At 41.0% G+C, this 18221-nt stretch overlaps 1 protein-coding gene across 1 annotated transcript in view; it reads right to left on the reverse strand.

The window, feature by feature from the left end:
* The window catches only part of LOC128766412 (transmembrane protein 163-like), a 37476-nt gene that overhangs the window by 3786 nt on the left and 15469 nt on the right, over nucleotides 1-18221 (reverse strand). The window contains exons 3-7 of the mRNA XM_053878033.1: nucleotides 7264-7307; nucleotides 5645-5736; nucleotides 5055-5151; nucleotides 2501-2612; nucleotides 627-768 (exon numbers count right to left, since the gene is read on the reverse strand). Coding sequence (XP_053734008.1) covers nucleotides 627-768; nucleotides 2501-2612; nucleotides 5055-5151; nucleotides 5645-5736; nucleotides 7264-7307 — 487 coding nt within the window. The remainder of the gene's footprint in view (nucleotides 1-626; nucleotides 769-2500; nucleotides 2613-5054; nucleotides 5152-5644; nucleotides 5737-7263; nucleotides 7308-18221) is intronic.

Raw genomic sequence — 18221 nt, forward strand, 5'->3', positions numbered from 1 at the left:
CCATCTGGTGGCCTCTGAAAATCATGACACTGTTTCACGAAACCCCATCAACTCATCACTACTACGCGGGGTTCTCCCCGGCGCATCTTCAATTGTGGCCTCCCTTCCAACATATTTGCGATTACTCTGAGTTCTGAAAACAGGCTTTTGAGCAATGACATCATCACGCGGCACAACCATGTGAATCTCTAACCACATGATCGTGACAGAAGTAATGAGGCGACCCGTTCACTTCCGTTCATTAATCCATCCATCTGAAGTTCTCTTGCATAGGCACGGTGATCCTTTCCTTCCTTTGGTCTTAGATTATCATGAAATCGCAGCAAGAACCTTAATAGATGCGGAGAATCTATTGTTTGTTGAGCAGGACATTGGAGTCAGCATGAAAAATAACCGTGTGATGTGTTTCTGCTTAGGTCTTGACATAATACTCCATGAACCGTGAGTGGAATTCATTTTCATATCCACTGAGCTTCACCAGAAAACCCACAGACTTCTCAAAAGACACCAAGCCTACTGAACATTTCTTGCCTTGTTCAAGCAGCTTCTCTAAGTTTCCAAGATTCATTCTTCTCCAGAGTCCAGAAACATTCCAATGAAACCATCTGAGCCTGAAGACTTCTTACTTGATGCCGTATGCCAAGATGATGAGTCCCATGAGAATGCCGATGGTACCGTCCAGAAACCACACGTCAGGGTGGTGCTTGAAGACTTCTGCACTTATCAGGATGGAAAACCCCATGATAGATCCCACCAGCGAGTTGAAACCTGAGAAATATAAAGCAGGGCTTCTGTTATCGGCTCTGGATCTGATCTCCTCCTCCCCGCTGACTATCAGTCTTGACTGGAAATACATTGTGTACGCAGACGGGTCATAGTTTCCTATGTTCATTGGCTAGTTGCCACTTATGCTTTGAGACATTGTATTAAGTGTGGACGATCCTTTTTCAAGGATGTGTGTCTTCACTACTAAACCTAAAACAGAAAAAGCTTTCAGCAGTGTAGAATCCTCATCTCCAATCCAGATTTATCTTGGATGTCCTATTCTGGGATTTGTTTTTCCCATTATTATTGATAAGCCATTTTTTAAAAATTTTATAGGCTTTAAGTGTTAAAATTCAACAATACAAATGCGCTTGATGGGACAGCAGGAGGCAGTAGCAACCAGGAGGTGCTGATCGTAAATAGAATGACGCAGTTTCTGGCATGTGCGACTCATTTGCAACCTGTAGGTGGCGCTGTGCAGGTGTACACTGGTCTGACTGCAGGAGGAGCCACTGACACCTCAGTGGCTGAGACATTTTTGTAAAGGAGGAGGGGCAATGCGTGCTTTGCATGGAAACTAAATCCTACATAAAGAATTGCTAAATTTGACACGAGTCGTCAATGGCAATGAGAAATCCGTCAAGTGGGCAATACTTAAAGCGCACGATTGGATCCAAGAAGGAAGGAAGCTGGCACTCGCTACCTGTGTATTCACACCAAAACATGATTCAAGCTGAAAGATTTACACGTAACGTCGAAGTACAGCTGCGATTACGAGCGTCAACTTGTCGTACTACAAAGTGGTGGGTAGGGATGGGCATCAAAAATTGTCAGGTTACCTGGAATCATAAAAAAATGTTAATTTCCAAAGCTATTATTATTATTATTATTATTATTACTATTATTATTATTATTGACCTGTTTCTCTTCCTTTTTTTCCACTGAGAATCTATAAGGAACTGAATCATTAAGCTGCATCAAAAATGTAATTGTTAAAATCTTATCAAATCCCATCCCTTGTAGTGGGGGAATCAAGCACGTTTTGGGGTGACAGCGTAGCAGCTTCAATGCATTTCTTATGTGCATTTATCATCAACACCGAAGCTGAAAAAAAATTATCAAAAAGTAAAAAAAAACCCTGCATGTCATGCCTCATTAACCAAACATTTTACCATAATGCGTGCAGAGATAGTAGCGGCCGCTGGAATTCACAACTCTGAAGAATCCGAATCTGTTTGTGCTTCTAATAGACACGGTAGATGTAGGGCTACAATTGGCTTTCAACTTAAGACCCACCCCGATAGAATGTGAACATACAGTAACAGGGCTAGTGGCTCCAAATGATCATTTTACACACCACCAACATTTAACCCTCAACACTGTCTCAATGTCAGTGTTATAAAGTGATGGCCAGATGAGGCTTCATGAAACAGTGTCCTTATTTTTAGGGCTCAGTAGGTGGTGCTGTTGGTCTAAAAATGAGGTGATATTTCATTGAAATGGTTGTGATAAATCCAAAGCTTTTTGAGCAGAGAGTGCCATCTAGTGGACTCTGAAAATTGAGACACTCTTTCATGACGCCTCATCACTCATCACTAATGTTTTGGGAAAGTCGAATTGAAATCAGTTTTGCGAACAGACAGACACAGACAACCACATGACCTCCTTCATACTTACTGTCTGGTTTAACCTCAATTACAGTTTTATTGTCATATCAGTTGAAATCAGTTCCTACCATCAGTAATGAGCGCTCGGCTGGTCAGGACTCTTCCCAACATGAACTTGGTCACAGCGAGGATGGCACACATGAAGCCGCTGACGATGGAGACGCTGTACAGAAAGTCATCCTGGAGAAAAAGCCAGAAGGTCACGCTGAGAGGCTCCAGTGAGCCAGGATGACCCACAAAACATCCGTCACATCAGTGCTCAATAATAGATGGAGTCATGACTGGAGCGCTCAACTGACTGTCGAACGGATGACAGCGTCTGGTGCTTTCAAATTGTCTGACACACTCAGCAGAAGTCAAGAGCCAACTCGGATGACAACGGCCAACCAGGGAGAACACCAGACTGTCCCTTTGTTGTAATGTATTCCTCATTCTGTAATCTGATATCATTGGACTGAAGGTGCTGCTCATTTCTCTTCAGACCTAAATTTGTCTGTCTAAATGGTGCATTTGTTTGAGATAAAATCAAACCCTTCTGCGCAGAAATATTGGACAAGAGCTTTTCCTTCAGAGAAGTCCGACCTTTATGAGTCACTTTGCAGCATCGTGACTCCTGCATCGCTAATATCATGCACCACCACGCCCCTTTCTGTTGCTCTATCCTGAAGGTTTGGGAGGAAACCCCGGCTCAGGTTTCCATCCTCGCTCGCTCACCGTGATCTCACAATCCAATCGTGACTCTCTGTGTTTAATCAGCCACTCGACACAGACAGGGCGCCATGAGAGCACTCGGGACGTGACGTGAATCGGGATTCCACTGCTTCAAAAACCACTCGTGTAACGGACAAAGGGTTCAGCCACAAACACAAACCCAGTGACACCTGTATGACAGGCATCAGTAAGATGTATGTTCAATGGTGAACTAAGAAGGAATGTTTATATATATGTGTATGTATATATATATATATATATATATACACATATATATATATAGGGATGTTTTTCACTACACAATGGCCAGAGTTTCCACTACTCTGAATGTATTTGAAATTCTTATAAATTTATTTACTTTACTTATAAATTAAATTTACTTTTAATTTTCAAGACATGAAAAGAGCTTTAGTGTAAATAAGGTGATATAAAAACTTGAATATAGCCACCGATGTGATTCATTGTGCTATTGTCAAGCTGATGCAAAATGAACAATATTTTGTTGTTTAAATGTATATATGGGTCCAACATTCGATTCAGCAATATACCAAATTCATTCAAATTGGAAAATGTGGCTTCTAGTGGCAAATATTCTTCTAGCATTAAACTGTAGTTAAGTGAGATTAATAAATCACAAATTCTCTAATTAAAAGGATTATTTTTTTTTAATTGTATCCCATCCCAATTTAACAAAGTCAATCAATTAAAAACGACAAAAATATGGTTTAAAATCACAATTGCAGTATTTTCATGGCTATAAAAAATAAATATTAGTCAGCTCACTATTAACTATTGTTAAATTCATTGAAAATTCATTGCAGTTACTTTATAGGATTCAGAGCTGAGTGCATATTTAAGTTTGCAATGAGCTTTGAGGTATGTTGTCTGTCTTCTATGACAAAAAGTTGACGCTATAATACATAAATAAATGATTAAATAATGACTGAAATAAATGGATATATTCAATGAATAAATAACACAAGTCAATAAACAGCTATATGGTAACATGTTACCATTACAGCATCGAAATAAAATGCTCTTTAACTCACAGTTACCAGGATCATGCCGAACCCAAGCGAACAGTTCAATATGATTTAAAATGATTAAAAATACATGGTGGTGTGAGACAATAAACACAGGCTGTGTTTGTGTTCAGATCCTCCGGAGACAGTTTTTGTGAACATAATGGAACTAGAGCATCAAAGACAGTCAGCACGGCAGCTGCTGCCTGCTGCCAGCATCTCTCCGGCCCTTTGAAACATTACTCTGCTTTTATTACATCAAGTCAGCGCTAAAATAGATCAGAAAAGACCCTCTTTGTTTTCCGCCCCGCGAGGTGACGGTCTTGACGTCCCGGACGATCGAAAGACCTCTCTCTCTTGTGCCTCGCTGGCTCGAATGAAAGGCACAGATGGTTCAGGGGGAATCAATTACACATTTCCTAACAGTGTTAAAAGCAAGCAACTTGATATGATGATCCAGCACCTCCTGCATGCGTGTGATGATGGAAACGGTAGAAATCATGAAGCTATTTTTGGACCTCATACCTAATCCATAGTCTCCAGAGAAGTGTTGACAGTGGAGTGTGTATGGGTGTGAAGGGACCATGTGCGTGCAGAATCTGATCTGACCATGATGGTAATGTCAGTAGATGAATCCAGCAGGAATCAGCATCTACTCAGTCTGAACCTGGTTTCCTGAACATATTTGATCAGTGGCGCCACTTAATTCCCACTTCTGTGAACCATGGTCTTGCAGGCTTATTTGTCAATAGTGGCTCCTAAAGGACCAACTTCAACCTGCACAACGTGCTGCAAGGCAACGACTGAATATCTATCGGTGTCGCACAGGACTGATGACTCAGCAGACGTGTACGATATCAGCTCAGAGTGAGCGGGACTGTTGTCTCACCACTTCCGGAAGCATCCTGGCTGCCACGTTGTGAATGGCTTTCCCAAGAATGCACAGCGAGGAGAGGATGAACACAATTCCAAGGATCACACAGGCGCTGCGAAAACAACAAAAGGCACATGTCAGGAGCCTCGACAAGTCTCTGAGCTTATGAAATCAGTTTTCAACACGAGTGCACCATTGTTACAGTCACACTTCTGATGTCATGCATCCGTTCACAACACAACATATACAAGACACAATTATCTTCAGAAATTTGGGGATTTTCAGAATTTTCCAACCTGATTCAATGGATTATGGATGGTCCTGATATTGTTACCATCTATCCTCAAAATAATATTGATCACTAGGACCTACATCTGTCCCTTAGCTTCAGAACATGCTAAATAAAGATGCAATTTTTATGTGCTATAGTTTGAATAAGACTAGACTTTATAATGTTTCAGTAGGTGCCTTGAGGAAATCCTCCCCTCCAACATTGACTATCGAGCGCAGCAGCTTTGATAGAGACATAGAAAAGAAACATGGGCGACTCAAGCCGCAGAGATTCATCACAAAGCTGCAAACCTGGCAGATTGTGTCGTACTCACATGTACTCTCGGTGTGCAGAGTGCACGGCTGCTGCATTGCTGTAGCGCCAGATGACGATGACTGATGACAGGACGTCCAGAGAGGCTTCAAACTTTAATAGAAACATCAGGGAGGCACCAAGGCAGGGATGGAGAGGAAATAGGAAGAGGTGGTCAGAGATGCATGTATTTACTGGTTTGCTCTTTTAATGTTGTGTTTATGAAGTGCGTTTTTTGAAATGCTTCGATGTTTTAGAATTTGAAATGTTCCCTAAAATTAGCTTCAAGGTCAATCTTGCATGGCAGCTCCAACTGTGGGACATTTCTAGGTCAGAATGGAGAGAGAATCTGTCCACCAGGTCCTGGTGGTCCACATGGTCAACGTCTCTGCCTGAGCTCTGTGAGTGGTGACCATGCAGCGGCTCGCACCGCTGACTACAGTCAGGCTGTTTCTCTTTTGTTGTTGTTGCTCACTGAGCTATTTAGAAAAAACAGTCTTTAAAAAAACAATGAAATCCTGTGAAACCTGTAATCATTTTGATATATTTGATAAACATAACTGCCAAGTTATTAGAACCTCAATGGTGACATTAATAATTCCACCACATCATAAGGACACCTTAAATATGTCAGTCAAAGCCAGACATGTTTATTATATTTTCATCATCTACTGGAAGCAACTAGAAAGAACTGAAGTTAGCAAACTAGCTTGTTAAAATTGAAGCGAAGAGGCAGCAGTCTATTCATGTTACCACAGACAAATATGACCGTATTCACCTCTATTTTGCATCAGAGAAGTAGAAGATGATGAGCACATTTATTACGTCAAATTGAAGCACAAATGATTAGCTGTCTGTGTTTCTTGACTCACATGATTTTATTATTATTAATTTTTTTTTACAAAGTAAATGTTTCAATTATTTATGAAGGGATCATTATAATTTGAAGGGGTTCTGTTATTATCTGGATCCAGTAGAGTCCACAGTAGAGTCCACTGCCACCTGCTCTGCTATTGAGCTCATTTAAAATGCAGATATCAATGCGATATTTCCAGTGCTAAAAAAGTCTCGATTGAACTGAATGTCAGGAAATAATGGGTAAAAATGTCGTGGTTGTCAATATGGTTGGAAATGCGCTTCAAATTATTATGACAGTGATTATTTAAATATTGCTTTGAACTTGTTTCTTCACAAACATATTGTCTTGATTTAAATAAAAGAAGTATATCAATTATTTAATATATTTTTTTTATTCATTTAGACCGTCCAATGTCCTGTTTTTTGAATGTGGAATCAAATTCATGTGCATTCTGTGGACTGACTATGACGAATTATGCAGAAAGCAAAATCTGGTCCATCTGGGTTAACTGTATTGGCAGGGCCTGTAAAATCCCAGCCAATGTGTGAAATTGCAATTGAGTCTTCACATGATCAGATGTGTCTGAACAATCTCCTGAGACGAAAAAAAAGGTGGTGCCTGGTACAGTCTGCACCGCCTTTGATTTTTCTGCCTGGTTACCGTGGAGACAAAGGGACCAATAACACTTTAGAAGAGAGATTCATTAATAAATCACTGAGACCAAACTTATGACTAATTAACTGATGCAAATGGTGGAAAATATGAAAGAAGCTGGAACTCACAGCGAATCCGAAGGCTGACGCACTGTGTCGCATGAATGACACGGCTGTGGAAGCAGACAGAGAGTTAGTGTTTTTGAACATTGCTGTGTGAGAGAATATCAAGAGGACGGTGGAAATATGAAGCCGCATGGTCAAATGTTGGATTACAACAGTTGAAGTAGAGTCCTGCCAAGTTCAAACAGTTATTTCAGAGCAATATTTGCCCTCTGCTGTTTCGGCCCGTCCTTGTGTTCCTCTCTGTTGTTTGCCCTGATGTGTTCAGGGACGTCTCAGGGGAACACACGTTGGTGGGTAAATCACTATGGTAACAGGAAGTTTGAGGCCAGGCTGCGAATTGGTTTGAACCTTACAGCGCTTTTTTTTTTTTTCATTTTGCCCTTCATCACAGTGCTTGTCTCCAAGGTCCCTCTTTTGTTTTTTTTCCCCTTTCAATCCCATAATTCCCTTCACTGGAGTCTTCCTCAGACTGTTTGTTTGTTCACACAAATGTGTTCAGACAAAAGAAGGGGAGCAATCTGGCAGAGTCTTCTTTTGTTTGAGCATTGAAACAGAGAGAGCACCGCTCAAATGTGTCACAAGAAATCAGTCATTAAAATACCTATTGCTTTTTGTGCTCATTACTGGTCATTACAGATAAACAAAAATACATTTTCTAAAACTTAAACTCATACTTATGGGGCCCAGTGGAAAGCAGCACTAAGAAGTGATGAGGCTTCATGAAACTAGGTAAAATCTTCAGCGGTATTACAATGAAATCTCTCATCATTTTCAAAAGATCAGCGCCACCTATTGAGCTCTGAGAATAAGGACATCACTATCTATAAGAGAAACCTTTTTTTTTTTTTTTGAAAGTATAATTCCAGTAAATATCAGATTGTGTCTTATAGACTTAGACTTTCTTTATTGTCATTGCACAAAAACATATCACTATATTATGGCAACGAAATTTCAGTCTGAGGCCTCCGGTTTCCAAAAACAAAACTATATGTCCAAAAATAAATAAATATTAGATAAATACTAGTCAAGAAGATGTACAAATAAAATTCTTCAAAAAAAAACATGTTGTTTTTATCATTTCATTTTCACATGAAAATGTCTCAAGACTGCATTACATTATAATAACTACAAAATAAAAACAAGAACAGTTAAAACTATATGCAGACATTGTATTTATGTAGAGACTTCTTTTGTTTTCTTTGGGGGGAGTAAAAGAAACTAAATAATAATAATAGTTATTATCATAGCTTTGTATACCTTTAGTACACCTTCATAATTTGCTAGAACATCACAAATACTTCCATCAGCTTTTTTATGTTGAGTGTTGATCATACTGCTATTTTGTTATTGTACCAATGATGCGCTTTTGTGTAAAAAATGAGGCGCCCTGCAGAAATAATGATTCCATTTCAGTCCTCTCTTACTGTGTCTCAGCATTCACATAAAACATGACCATACCTGATGTTTTATTCAACATGTCCCCTTCCCAAAAACACTTTCAGAAGAACACGAATGAATGTGTTCTGGCCTCAGAATCATCCTGGCCTGGACGGCTAGCTTCAAACAGGGTTCTCCACTGATGTGTGTTGTAACACATGAACACACATGAACGCACTTGACCCCATCAGTCGTCGACCTCTTGATGTGGAGACTGCTGGTGACCCCTGAGTTAAAGATCTGCCCTCCTCTGCATAATCCCGCTCGCTGGGCATTTATTTAATGCTCAATCCAGTGCTCAAGAGAGTTAAACTCCAGTTCAGAAAGGATGTAATCTGAGATTGGAAGGTAGCCTAAATAAACCAGCTTGTGCTTCGCCGCTAATGTGAATTCAGTGCCAGGGGAATCAATCATTTCCCCTGGTGTGTTGTGACGTCACGGCCAGTTTGGGCACCGAAACATCAGGAACATGTTTTTGAACCAGGCTGTGTTGGTAGGGAGAACGCTTTCGGGCTGGTGACCAATGGTGGTCGCCATCCAAATGCAGCAGTCGAAGGATAATTGGCTCTTGGATCTGAAATCCTCAGAGTGTGACTGTCTGCATTCCAGGGAAGTTCTGGATTCAACCGTTACACCCTGATCTAAGACCTGTCATGGGTTTAACCTACTTTTGCCCTTTCCCACCTCCTAATAGTAATATATAAAGCTTTTGTTCACTGTTTCCAGGACTCAAGTGAACGCTGTGGGGTCATTTCTTTTCAGGGATGATGGGACACCGAAAATACCAACACAAATGAAATGTGACATTTATAGTCGTGGAGAATCTCTGAAATAAAGGATCTCAGTTTAACTCATGAGCACGAAGATAAACACCAAACACATTGATGCTTCTCTTCGGTTCAATGGTCAGAGTTGCTGTTCAAAACCAGTGGATAAGTCAATATTTAGCACTTCATTTACACCGGGGGTCTTCATATACCTTGGCCCTTTGAGGACCGGTTTGAAGACCCCAGATTTACACCAAGAGACAACAGCTACATAATCTCCAAATTTTTTTGGATGTAGAATTGGAGCAGTGTATTTACATAAATGCTGTGTCCTTTTATACCTTTGAAAAAAGTGAGTGCTTTCTAGGTAGCATCACAATTGACTTAGCTTACCATGTGTCACCAGCCAGTCTACATAGCACAACGTAGACTCTTGACACAAAATATTATTACACAAAATACTCACAAGATAAAAAGGAAAACATATAATGAAACCTTTCATGATGTATATGGTGTCATTTTGGGGGCTTAAAAGTGAAAAAGTGAAATCATAAAAGTACGGACAGCAATAAAATAAAAATGACAATGTCAACACACCGAAACAAAAAGTTAGGCGCAGCAAAGTTGCTACATAAAATAGAGATGTTTTAAAAAAGCATGTCTTCACTGTGAAAATGAATTTGTAGCTAAGTATTTTGAATTCAAATTCAAATTAAATAGTCACAACATTTGGTCTAGTTATGCGTTGTAATTGTAACTTTCACTTGGTGCGATTCAGATTCATATTCAGATTGAAATGAATTCCGATGAATATTCAGGTTCCAAAATGCACATTACAAGCAAGCGCTCATGAGGGACTGACAGGCTGGTTCTTGATCTATTGAGAGGGAACAAAAAGGAATAAAGAGATCAGCACTGATTCTTGTCTACATTTAGAATGAAAGAGAAGCATGTCATGACATCACACACAAGACACCATAACCCCGGGTGGTCTGTTTAAAAGCTCCACATCTGTTTACAACATCATTATCATCTTCTGTTTGGTGATCCTCGAGGGACAAGCAGTATAGAATGTGAGACACGATTTCATTAAAAGAGGAGAGACAATGTGAGTGGTGGGCGACTTAGAGATGAGTGGAGAAAAGAAACTGAAACTAAAACGGATGATGGCAGTTCACCTGCTCTGTTCTAATCATTACATTTTTCAGTTTTCATCTCAGATTATGATCAGTGTTTCACCATCATTTTCAATCCCATCTTCAGCGCTTTTTTATTAAAATTTATATGATAAAAATGAGAAGTCCAGTTTTGTGGAGCAGAGTGACATCAAGTGGCCTCTGTCAATGAGGACACTGTTTCATGAAGCCCCACCTGGCTGAGGGAGAATAAGATGTCATTCTTTTGGCGTATTTGTCAATGTTGCTGGGTCTCCAACACAAAGGTGTCAAGTCCACCGCAAAACTGCCGCGACTTTGTTTGGGGGATTCAAATCCTCCTGAACATAATGGCGAGTGCAGATGGTGGTTTTGTGTTGGTAAATTGATGGTTGCTCTCCACGAGGGACAGATTAAACACAGACTTCCTCATTAATGAGTGGTTTCCGAAAATGGACATGCTTTTACACACACGTTTGTTTTTCTGTCCATGTCGGGACATTGCGAGGTTTCTCAAGCTTAACCATCCAAAACACATGAACCAAACTGACAACCAATGATTTTTAAGTCTTCCTCCTCAAATTGAGGCTTAACCTCAATAGTATAGCCGAATGTCCCAAAAAAGTCCTCACAAGGATAGTGTTTTGTCCAGAAATGGTCCCCACAATGCAGGATAAACAAGTACACACACACGCAGAGTCTGGAGTCCAAATTGCCTGGCAGAGTGCGTTATGTAGGTTCCGTAAAGAAGATCTTAAAGCCTGACTTCATCCGCGAGCGGACCTGAGAGCACAATGCTGCGTGTCAGCAGTCACATCCGACATGGCTGCAGCTACTTGCCCGACTGTAAGATATTGTCTTTAATAATTCAGACCTCGCTGCAAGGTTCTGCAGCGCAGCTCTTCTGAGTTCAGCCTGCAGCAAACCTTGATGGGACACATCCTGTTTGCACCCTTTGCACCTGATGTTTGAAACATCCTGCCCCTCCTCCCTTCATCTTTGCTTTTTTTATTTTCCTTGCTTTTTCATATCAACATCCTTTCACCCTTGTCATAAAAGACCCTTTTCCACCCCATTATTTGGGTGGTTCTGCTATTTTAAAAAAAACAAAGTTACAGAATAATGTGTCCACAAACTTTACAGTTCAGATTAAAATCAATGAGCGCACAGAAACAAACTTTACAGTTTAAAGTTTTCATGTTTGTGAAGTGAATGCTAGCAGCACTTTTGGATCGCAGTTTAAACACTAACTGGCATTGTTCACTCTGGGTGAGATCGGTTCATCCTTGTTAAATTTGGCTCAGAACAGTTGTTTTGCATAACATGGGTCCTTTAAAACGTCATCAAATAAATTATTTATTATTATAAAGGTCCCAACATCCAGAAGTGGGGCGCACCTTTTGCCTCAGAGAGCTTCAAGGACGACCAGAATTCCTGAATCATCCTACTGCTGGCTCAGACAGACCATAATCTTGGAGTCATGACAACATGGTGTGGGAAGCTAAAGTTGAAGTCCAATATTTGTACCATAATAAAGAGCTTCTGGCGACTGGATTGAACAAACAGCTGTGTGTTCCTTCAATCAGCTGCGGAGAGGGACTGCGAGTTCATGTGTTTTAAGATCAAACCGAGACAGATAGGTGACACCAAAAAAGTAGAGTTCTTAACTGAGAACACATGACATCTGCAGTGACATGAATGAAGGATCTAATGAAGAACAAACAGCCACTTCTCTGAGTTCAGCCATGTAATTCATCGTTTTTGCAATTGTCATACATGCGAGCTTGAGCACAACCTGCGTCTTGTACTTGTTCTTGGTATTCCAGCGAACGTAAACCATGAATAATAATGGATTTTTTTTATTCAAACTTGAAAAGAGGCACATGATGCCGCCTCAAATATGGCATGACGGATGAGGAAGAAACGATTCTTGATGGCACCAAGGTCGTGTTCACTGTGTTTTTAATTCATTAAATCGGCTTCCAAAAATCTGTCTCGTGAGATTAATGTCACAGTGAATTCTTAAACTGAAAGTGAGTGACTACATTGATATTCTACTGCACTTCCTGAATGCTCATCCTGTCCCATCCTTCACTGGAGTCTCTGAAGCAACGTGACCCGGCCTCTATTTTGTTCACACATTCAGACTGAAGCTTTAGCTTTGTTCACCTTGGAATGAAATGGGACATATTTTTTGTCTGAAGTACCTGGCTTTTCTCTCCCTCATTGATGCACATGAGACATTTCCAGGTACAACAGTGGAATAATAACAATGAAACACATTCATTATTGTTCTTTATCTCTCTTCATATTCACCCCTGGTCATTTTAGAATCATTATTTAGAAGCTGGTGACAAATATTCTTTCCCTTTTTTTTGCTGAAAATGGCTTCTGTAGCACTAAAGGTTTCCAGTGTGAACTTTCAAAAGAAAAAAAGGTCATTTGTTTCCAGGTGTACCTTGTTTTTCAGGGAAAGCTTCCAGTGGGCTCCCAGCAGAGCCTGAACCAACACAGCAAATTATCCCCCCACTGTTTACTCTTTGCTTGAAATGATTTATGCGCTTTGTTGTGTTTCAGGGCTTCCAGCGATACAGTCACTAAGGTGCTGAGAGATTTTTATTTATTTATCAATTTTTTAGGTAAGAGCATTATTCTTGGAAGGTTCATAGGAGCAACAGTATTCAATTTATGACTTACAACCAAAGCTATTCCAATGTATGAATATAAACAAGTTTTTCCATTTCCATGGAGAATGTTTTAAGATGAATTCATATACTGTCACACAACATCCTGGGAATTCCCAGCAAAGCTATAGCCCATTGGATACACATACTAATCCCAAACTCCCCCTAACTTGAATGATTTTCTGCTGTGGACTGTGAATCCATCATCTCTTACTTTCCTTTCTGTAGTTCAACAAGTCTAATAAACGTGACAAGTTGCTGCCCACGGCTATTTCTTGACTCATAAACATTGTCAAAGCGGTTGGATCTCGATCCAGATGAAGCTGGAGAGATAAAACTGATCCTGCAAGTCATGAGCATTTTTATGTCTGTGACCTTGAGATGGTGCTGAGTCATAGGTGACTATTCATTTTCAGCCGGCAGACAAGGCGGAAAGGCAAACAACAATCTCTCTGACTCGTGTTCAAACACATCATTCATGGATGGACCATATCAGATCAAATATTTTATTCATTATATCAGAATAAATTATATATATATTGGACTTTGTTGTTTATATGTATGTATGGCTCCATCATTTGATTCATTAATATACCAAATATATTCAAATAGAAAAATGTGGCTTCTTGTGGAAAATATTCTTATACCATTAAACTGCCATTAAGTGAGGTCACCATTTGTACTAAAAATGCAATCGTTGTCACATTTGCTTTTCTTCCAGTACACGCCGTTCCAACTCTCACTACTCAACAGACCACCTGCTGCCAAACACGCTTAATTCCTGTACCTATCTGCTACCCTGGGCTGAATATAAGGCGTGAACCCATGTCCTAACTTCACTTCTTCTGCTTCTCCTTTCAGCCATGTCATCTGAGTCTTCGCACTCTGGAGAATCACCACCAATTCTCCCTGGTTCCATTGGAAGTTTGACTATTTGCCTGCCCCCGGCTACGTTCCAGTCTGTTGCTTAAGCCTGTCCCAATACTTTTGTTTTTTCTTTATAATCTATGTTCCATAAAAAAACCACAACACTGCGATACCATCAACTGGATCGTCATGCACTGAGTGCGGCAGTGCTTCTCTGCTTGATAGTATAGAGACACTGAGCACATCCTCTGTCGCCACAAGCAATTGATCTCTGCTAAGGCGAGCCACAACATAGAGGCTATTGATACCCACACGAGTGTAAATGTCAACCGACCAATCTCAACTCTTTTTCTGTAGACGCATCCTCACTTCTTGCTCTCGAGACACTCAAGTAATGGAGACCCTAACACAGCTAACCAAGGTGGCTTCTATTTGCTGATGCTTGCACTTTGTATACCACGTTACAAACCACATATTTCACATGGTAAAATCACAACTTCTTTTATATCTCTTATCCCTCTTTAGCTTCAAAACCCAGACTGTCCATTCATCCACTTCTTTCATCACCTGCATCAGTTCTTTCATTTCCAGCTCTTGGTGGACAGGGTTTGGGGTTGCCATGTGTTCTAGCTTGAACAGTTTAAAAGTAGGTCCACCTGCAAGTGTGACCAACCCAGAAGAAGGCAAGTAACGTTAGCGCTGTCTGAAAACTAAAGGCTCAATGAGGTGAGAGCAGTTTCAGAGAGCAGAGATGTTCCTCCTGCTTGGGTTGTTGCTTCCTGCCCAACAGCAGGGCTTTTAATCCACGGTGGTTCTTCCTTAATCATCATCAATGCAACTTCAGTCCCAATCGGGTTTCATGACACACAGAAAAAGTAAAAAAATACTTTCCCCGAATCACACTTCTTCTGTGCAGAGTGGCCTCTGCTGATGTTATTCATGAAGTTTGTGCCCCACTTCTCGCCCTGAATCCATCAACCCTGTGTCGTTTCTGTTCAAAAACAGCATCAGGATGGTGACCGCCCTGCGTTCAGCACCATCCATCCTTCACTCATTCAGCTGAAGCTCATCAAGCCCTAAGTTGTAAATGAGACTTGCACAGTTCTCATTTTTCTCCAGGCCAAAGAAGCTAGAATGTAATTTGTTCTCAGGAAGCCAATTGCAGTAAGACCAGTCTGGGGCCTCTTGGTAATGATTCCATTACCAGGTACCATTTTCCATTGATCAGAGGGTTTCTCTGGGAGTTCACGTGCGGCGTGCTCTGCTGCTAACCGCACAGAAGAAGTCAGAGTGGCGTGTCAGATGTTGCTATCTCATTCAGACTCCTGGAACTGGCTGTGGAGGACAGTGTTCTGGGGATGAAAGCACAGAGCATGGTCACAGGGCATCTCAGCATTTTGGGATATTTTTTTTATACTAGTTTTATTGATTTTTTTTTTTTTTCAAAACAGGATTTTCAGGTCATTCATTGGGTGATGATAGTCTCGCAGTATATTGGATTTTTATCTTGCCTATAATGATGGATGCAGAAAGTATGGCACAGATACTGTACTGTACTCGCATCTAATGGAGAGGGTTACTGCTAGGTGAGTCGGGTCATCACAGACCCTCCAAACAGAACAGTACCAGGCATCGCCATCAGGCTTTTAGCTAGGAGGGCGTCTGGGCTTCTGCAAAACATGGAAAAATGGACGTCGGATTCTCAACTGGCCAGATGCCGCCATATACCAGTGTAATCTGGCGGCCAAGCTACGGTTGAGAATTGGGCATCCATTCTTTCATGTTTTGCAGAAGCCCAGACGCCCTCCTAGCTAAAAGCCTGATCGCCATGCTCACTAGGCTAGCATTGACTCTGACACTCACAATTAATAGATCCTCGCTGATCTCCAAATCTAAGTTTTTCTCCCGCTACACTTAAGCCACAGGTTGGCTCAAGGTTTGACACTTCAAGACAATTCAATGTCACTTGATATACACAATGTAGTGCCTCATGTGATCATGCTCTTCACTCACACCACACATCGGATACTGTATGTATCGAGTAACATCGGAAGTATAGTAGCAATGATCGCTTACGATCGTCCCCATCCTAGTCTCAACTATTGTTTTTGACTGTTGCAAAATACAGCTGTAGGGGAACCCAGTCTGATCCCATTTAGAAGCCTATGAGTTACTGTAGCACGCAACACGGAAGACTGACTTCTGTGTCAACATTGGAAGCTACATTTCATTTGGTGATCGTGAATGCGTGACGCCGCAAGCAACACATCCTCACTCCCATATTGGCATTGGGAAAGTTGCCTTCAGCGTCCTATGCTGATGAAAAAGGCAGTTTCAGCATTGGCAGCGCGACACGTGAAAACGTGTTAGAGCAAGCTACAGGATGCCGCTCCAGTGGTTCTGTTTAAAATATGTTGTTGTTGTTTTTTTAAATTTAAATTCCATCAGACGGCCATGCGTTTTAGTCACGGTGACAACTGACATCCTGTATTTTACACTGAAGGCTGCCATTTTTGTCAGCATAGTACACAAAAACCCACTTTCCCAACATCAATATATTGTGCCATGGGAGTGAGGATGAGTTGCCTCAGGAGTAAGAACATTTCCATGAACGCGTCTTTGGATTTGTCCCCACATTCACCTTCGCCCTCCTCCCTTGTCCTCACTTGCATCGGGGCCAGCTGCTTTCTCTGAATGGCTTTTTTATTTCCTCCCATCTCTACTGTGAAATCATGGCCTGAAGAATTTTCACTTATCTACAAGACATGAAAGACTATTTCTAATGCGTATTGTTTAACACTGAAAACCTCAAAATGAACTTCAGTGTGTTATGGCAAGTACTTCAGTGTGTCCGCTCCAGTCTATTACAGAGGTCAGGGGTTAGATTTGAGGGTGTGCAGCAAACCATGAGTGGACCACATGGTGTCCACTGAACATCAAACATCGTACAAAAGTACACATTTTCCACATAAAACTGAAAATGAAGCTCATTTATTCCAGGATTGAAATAAACATGTCTTAAAATATCACTGCAGCGTCATCGCTTTTTAGACAGCTGGCGAGAACATGAGTACTCCTCTGGCACAGTTACATTATTAACAGGTTTGATTTCACTTGCTCCTTTTTTCTTCGTATTGCCTTTGATGAAAACATTAAACCAAGCAGAGAAAAAGAATGATGAGTTTTCCGGAAATGGGAAACCCATAGACAGAGATTTATAATTTTGACATTCTCCTGAGACACAAACTGCAGCAATATTTAAACAAATACGTGTGATTAATTGTACTCTCTGTATTTGCAGATGTAGTTGAAACTAGAAACATGAAAGTAATGTGAATAATTTTCTCATCATAAGAGCTCTGCATATTTATTCCTCCCTCCGTGATTTATCAAGTTTGTGTTGGGAGGACAGGAGGAAGGGAGGGAAGCATCTGTTGTGTAAAATGGAGAAGGCTGGAAACAAGCTTTCGCTCTCAGAGGAGCGTCGGAGAGTGTGACTCGCAGAGGAAACGTGTGGTGCCACAGTCGAGTTCTTCGACAGGCAGAAATTAGCTTAACCGCGTGATTTACACCCCGGTTTCCGATTACAGCTGACTCAAGTGCCGGGGTATAGAGTCTGCAATATTGGTTATATAATTACCACCGACTGGACCGTGCCACGGCAGTGAAGGGCAGTATTATCTTCGCGAGACAAGGCCGATGCCAGTCGGCCGTATAACCCCTGCATAACATTCCTGCATAACATTCCTGCACAACTGCGTCCTCATTGTGAGGCTGCTTTATGTGTCGCCTGTTACTACTTAAGGAAGTGCTGAGTACTGGAGAATTGAAACTATGCAGGAGCCTTGCTAGAAGGCAAAAAAGCTGACTGTCCAGCATTGTTTACCGCTCGAGCGATAGCAGAAGTCTAAGCCCGCCCCTGTTCTTTCGTATGTTCACTTAGTGACAACAGAGTTACTCAAAGGCAGAAAGTGATGAGTCACAAGATTTTTTATTTTTTTGCAGTGGCATCATAGGATGGATCCTGAGGCTGCTGGAAAAGACACCAATGG

The sequence above is a fragment of the Synchiropus splendidus genome, chromosome 10, assembly GCF_027744825.2.
Source record: "Synchiropus splendidus isolate RoL2022-P1 chromosome 10, RoL_Sspl_1.0, whole genome shotgun sequence".
In the NCBI taxonomy this organism is placed as follows: domain Eukaryota; kingdom Metazoa; phylum Chordata; class Actinopteri; order Syngnathiformes; family Callionymidae; genus Synchiropus; species Synchiropus splendidus.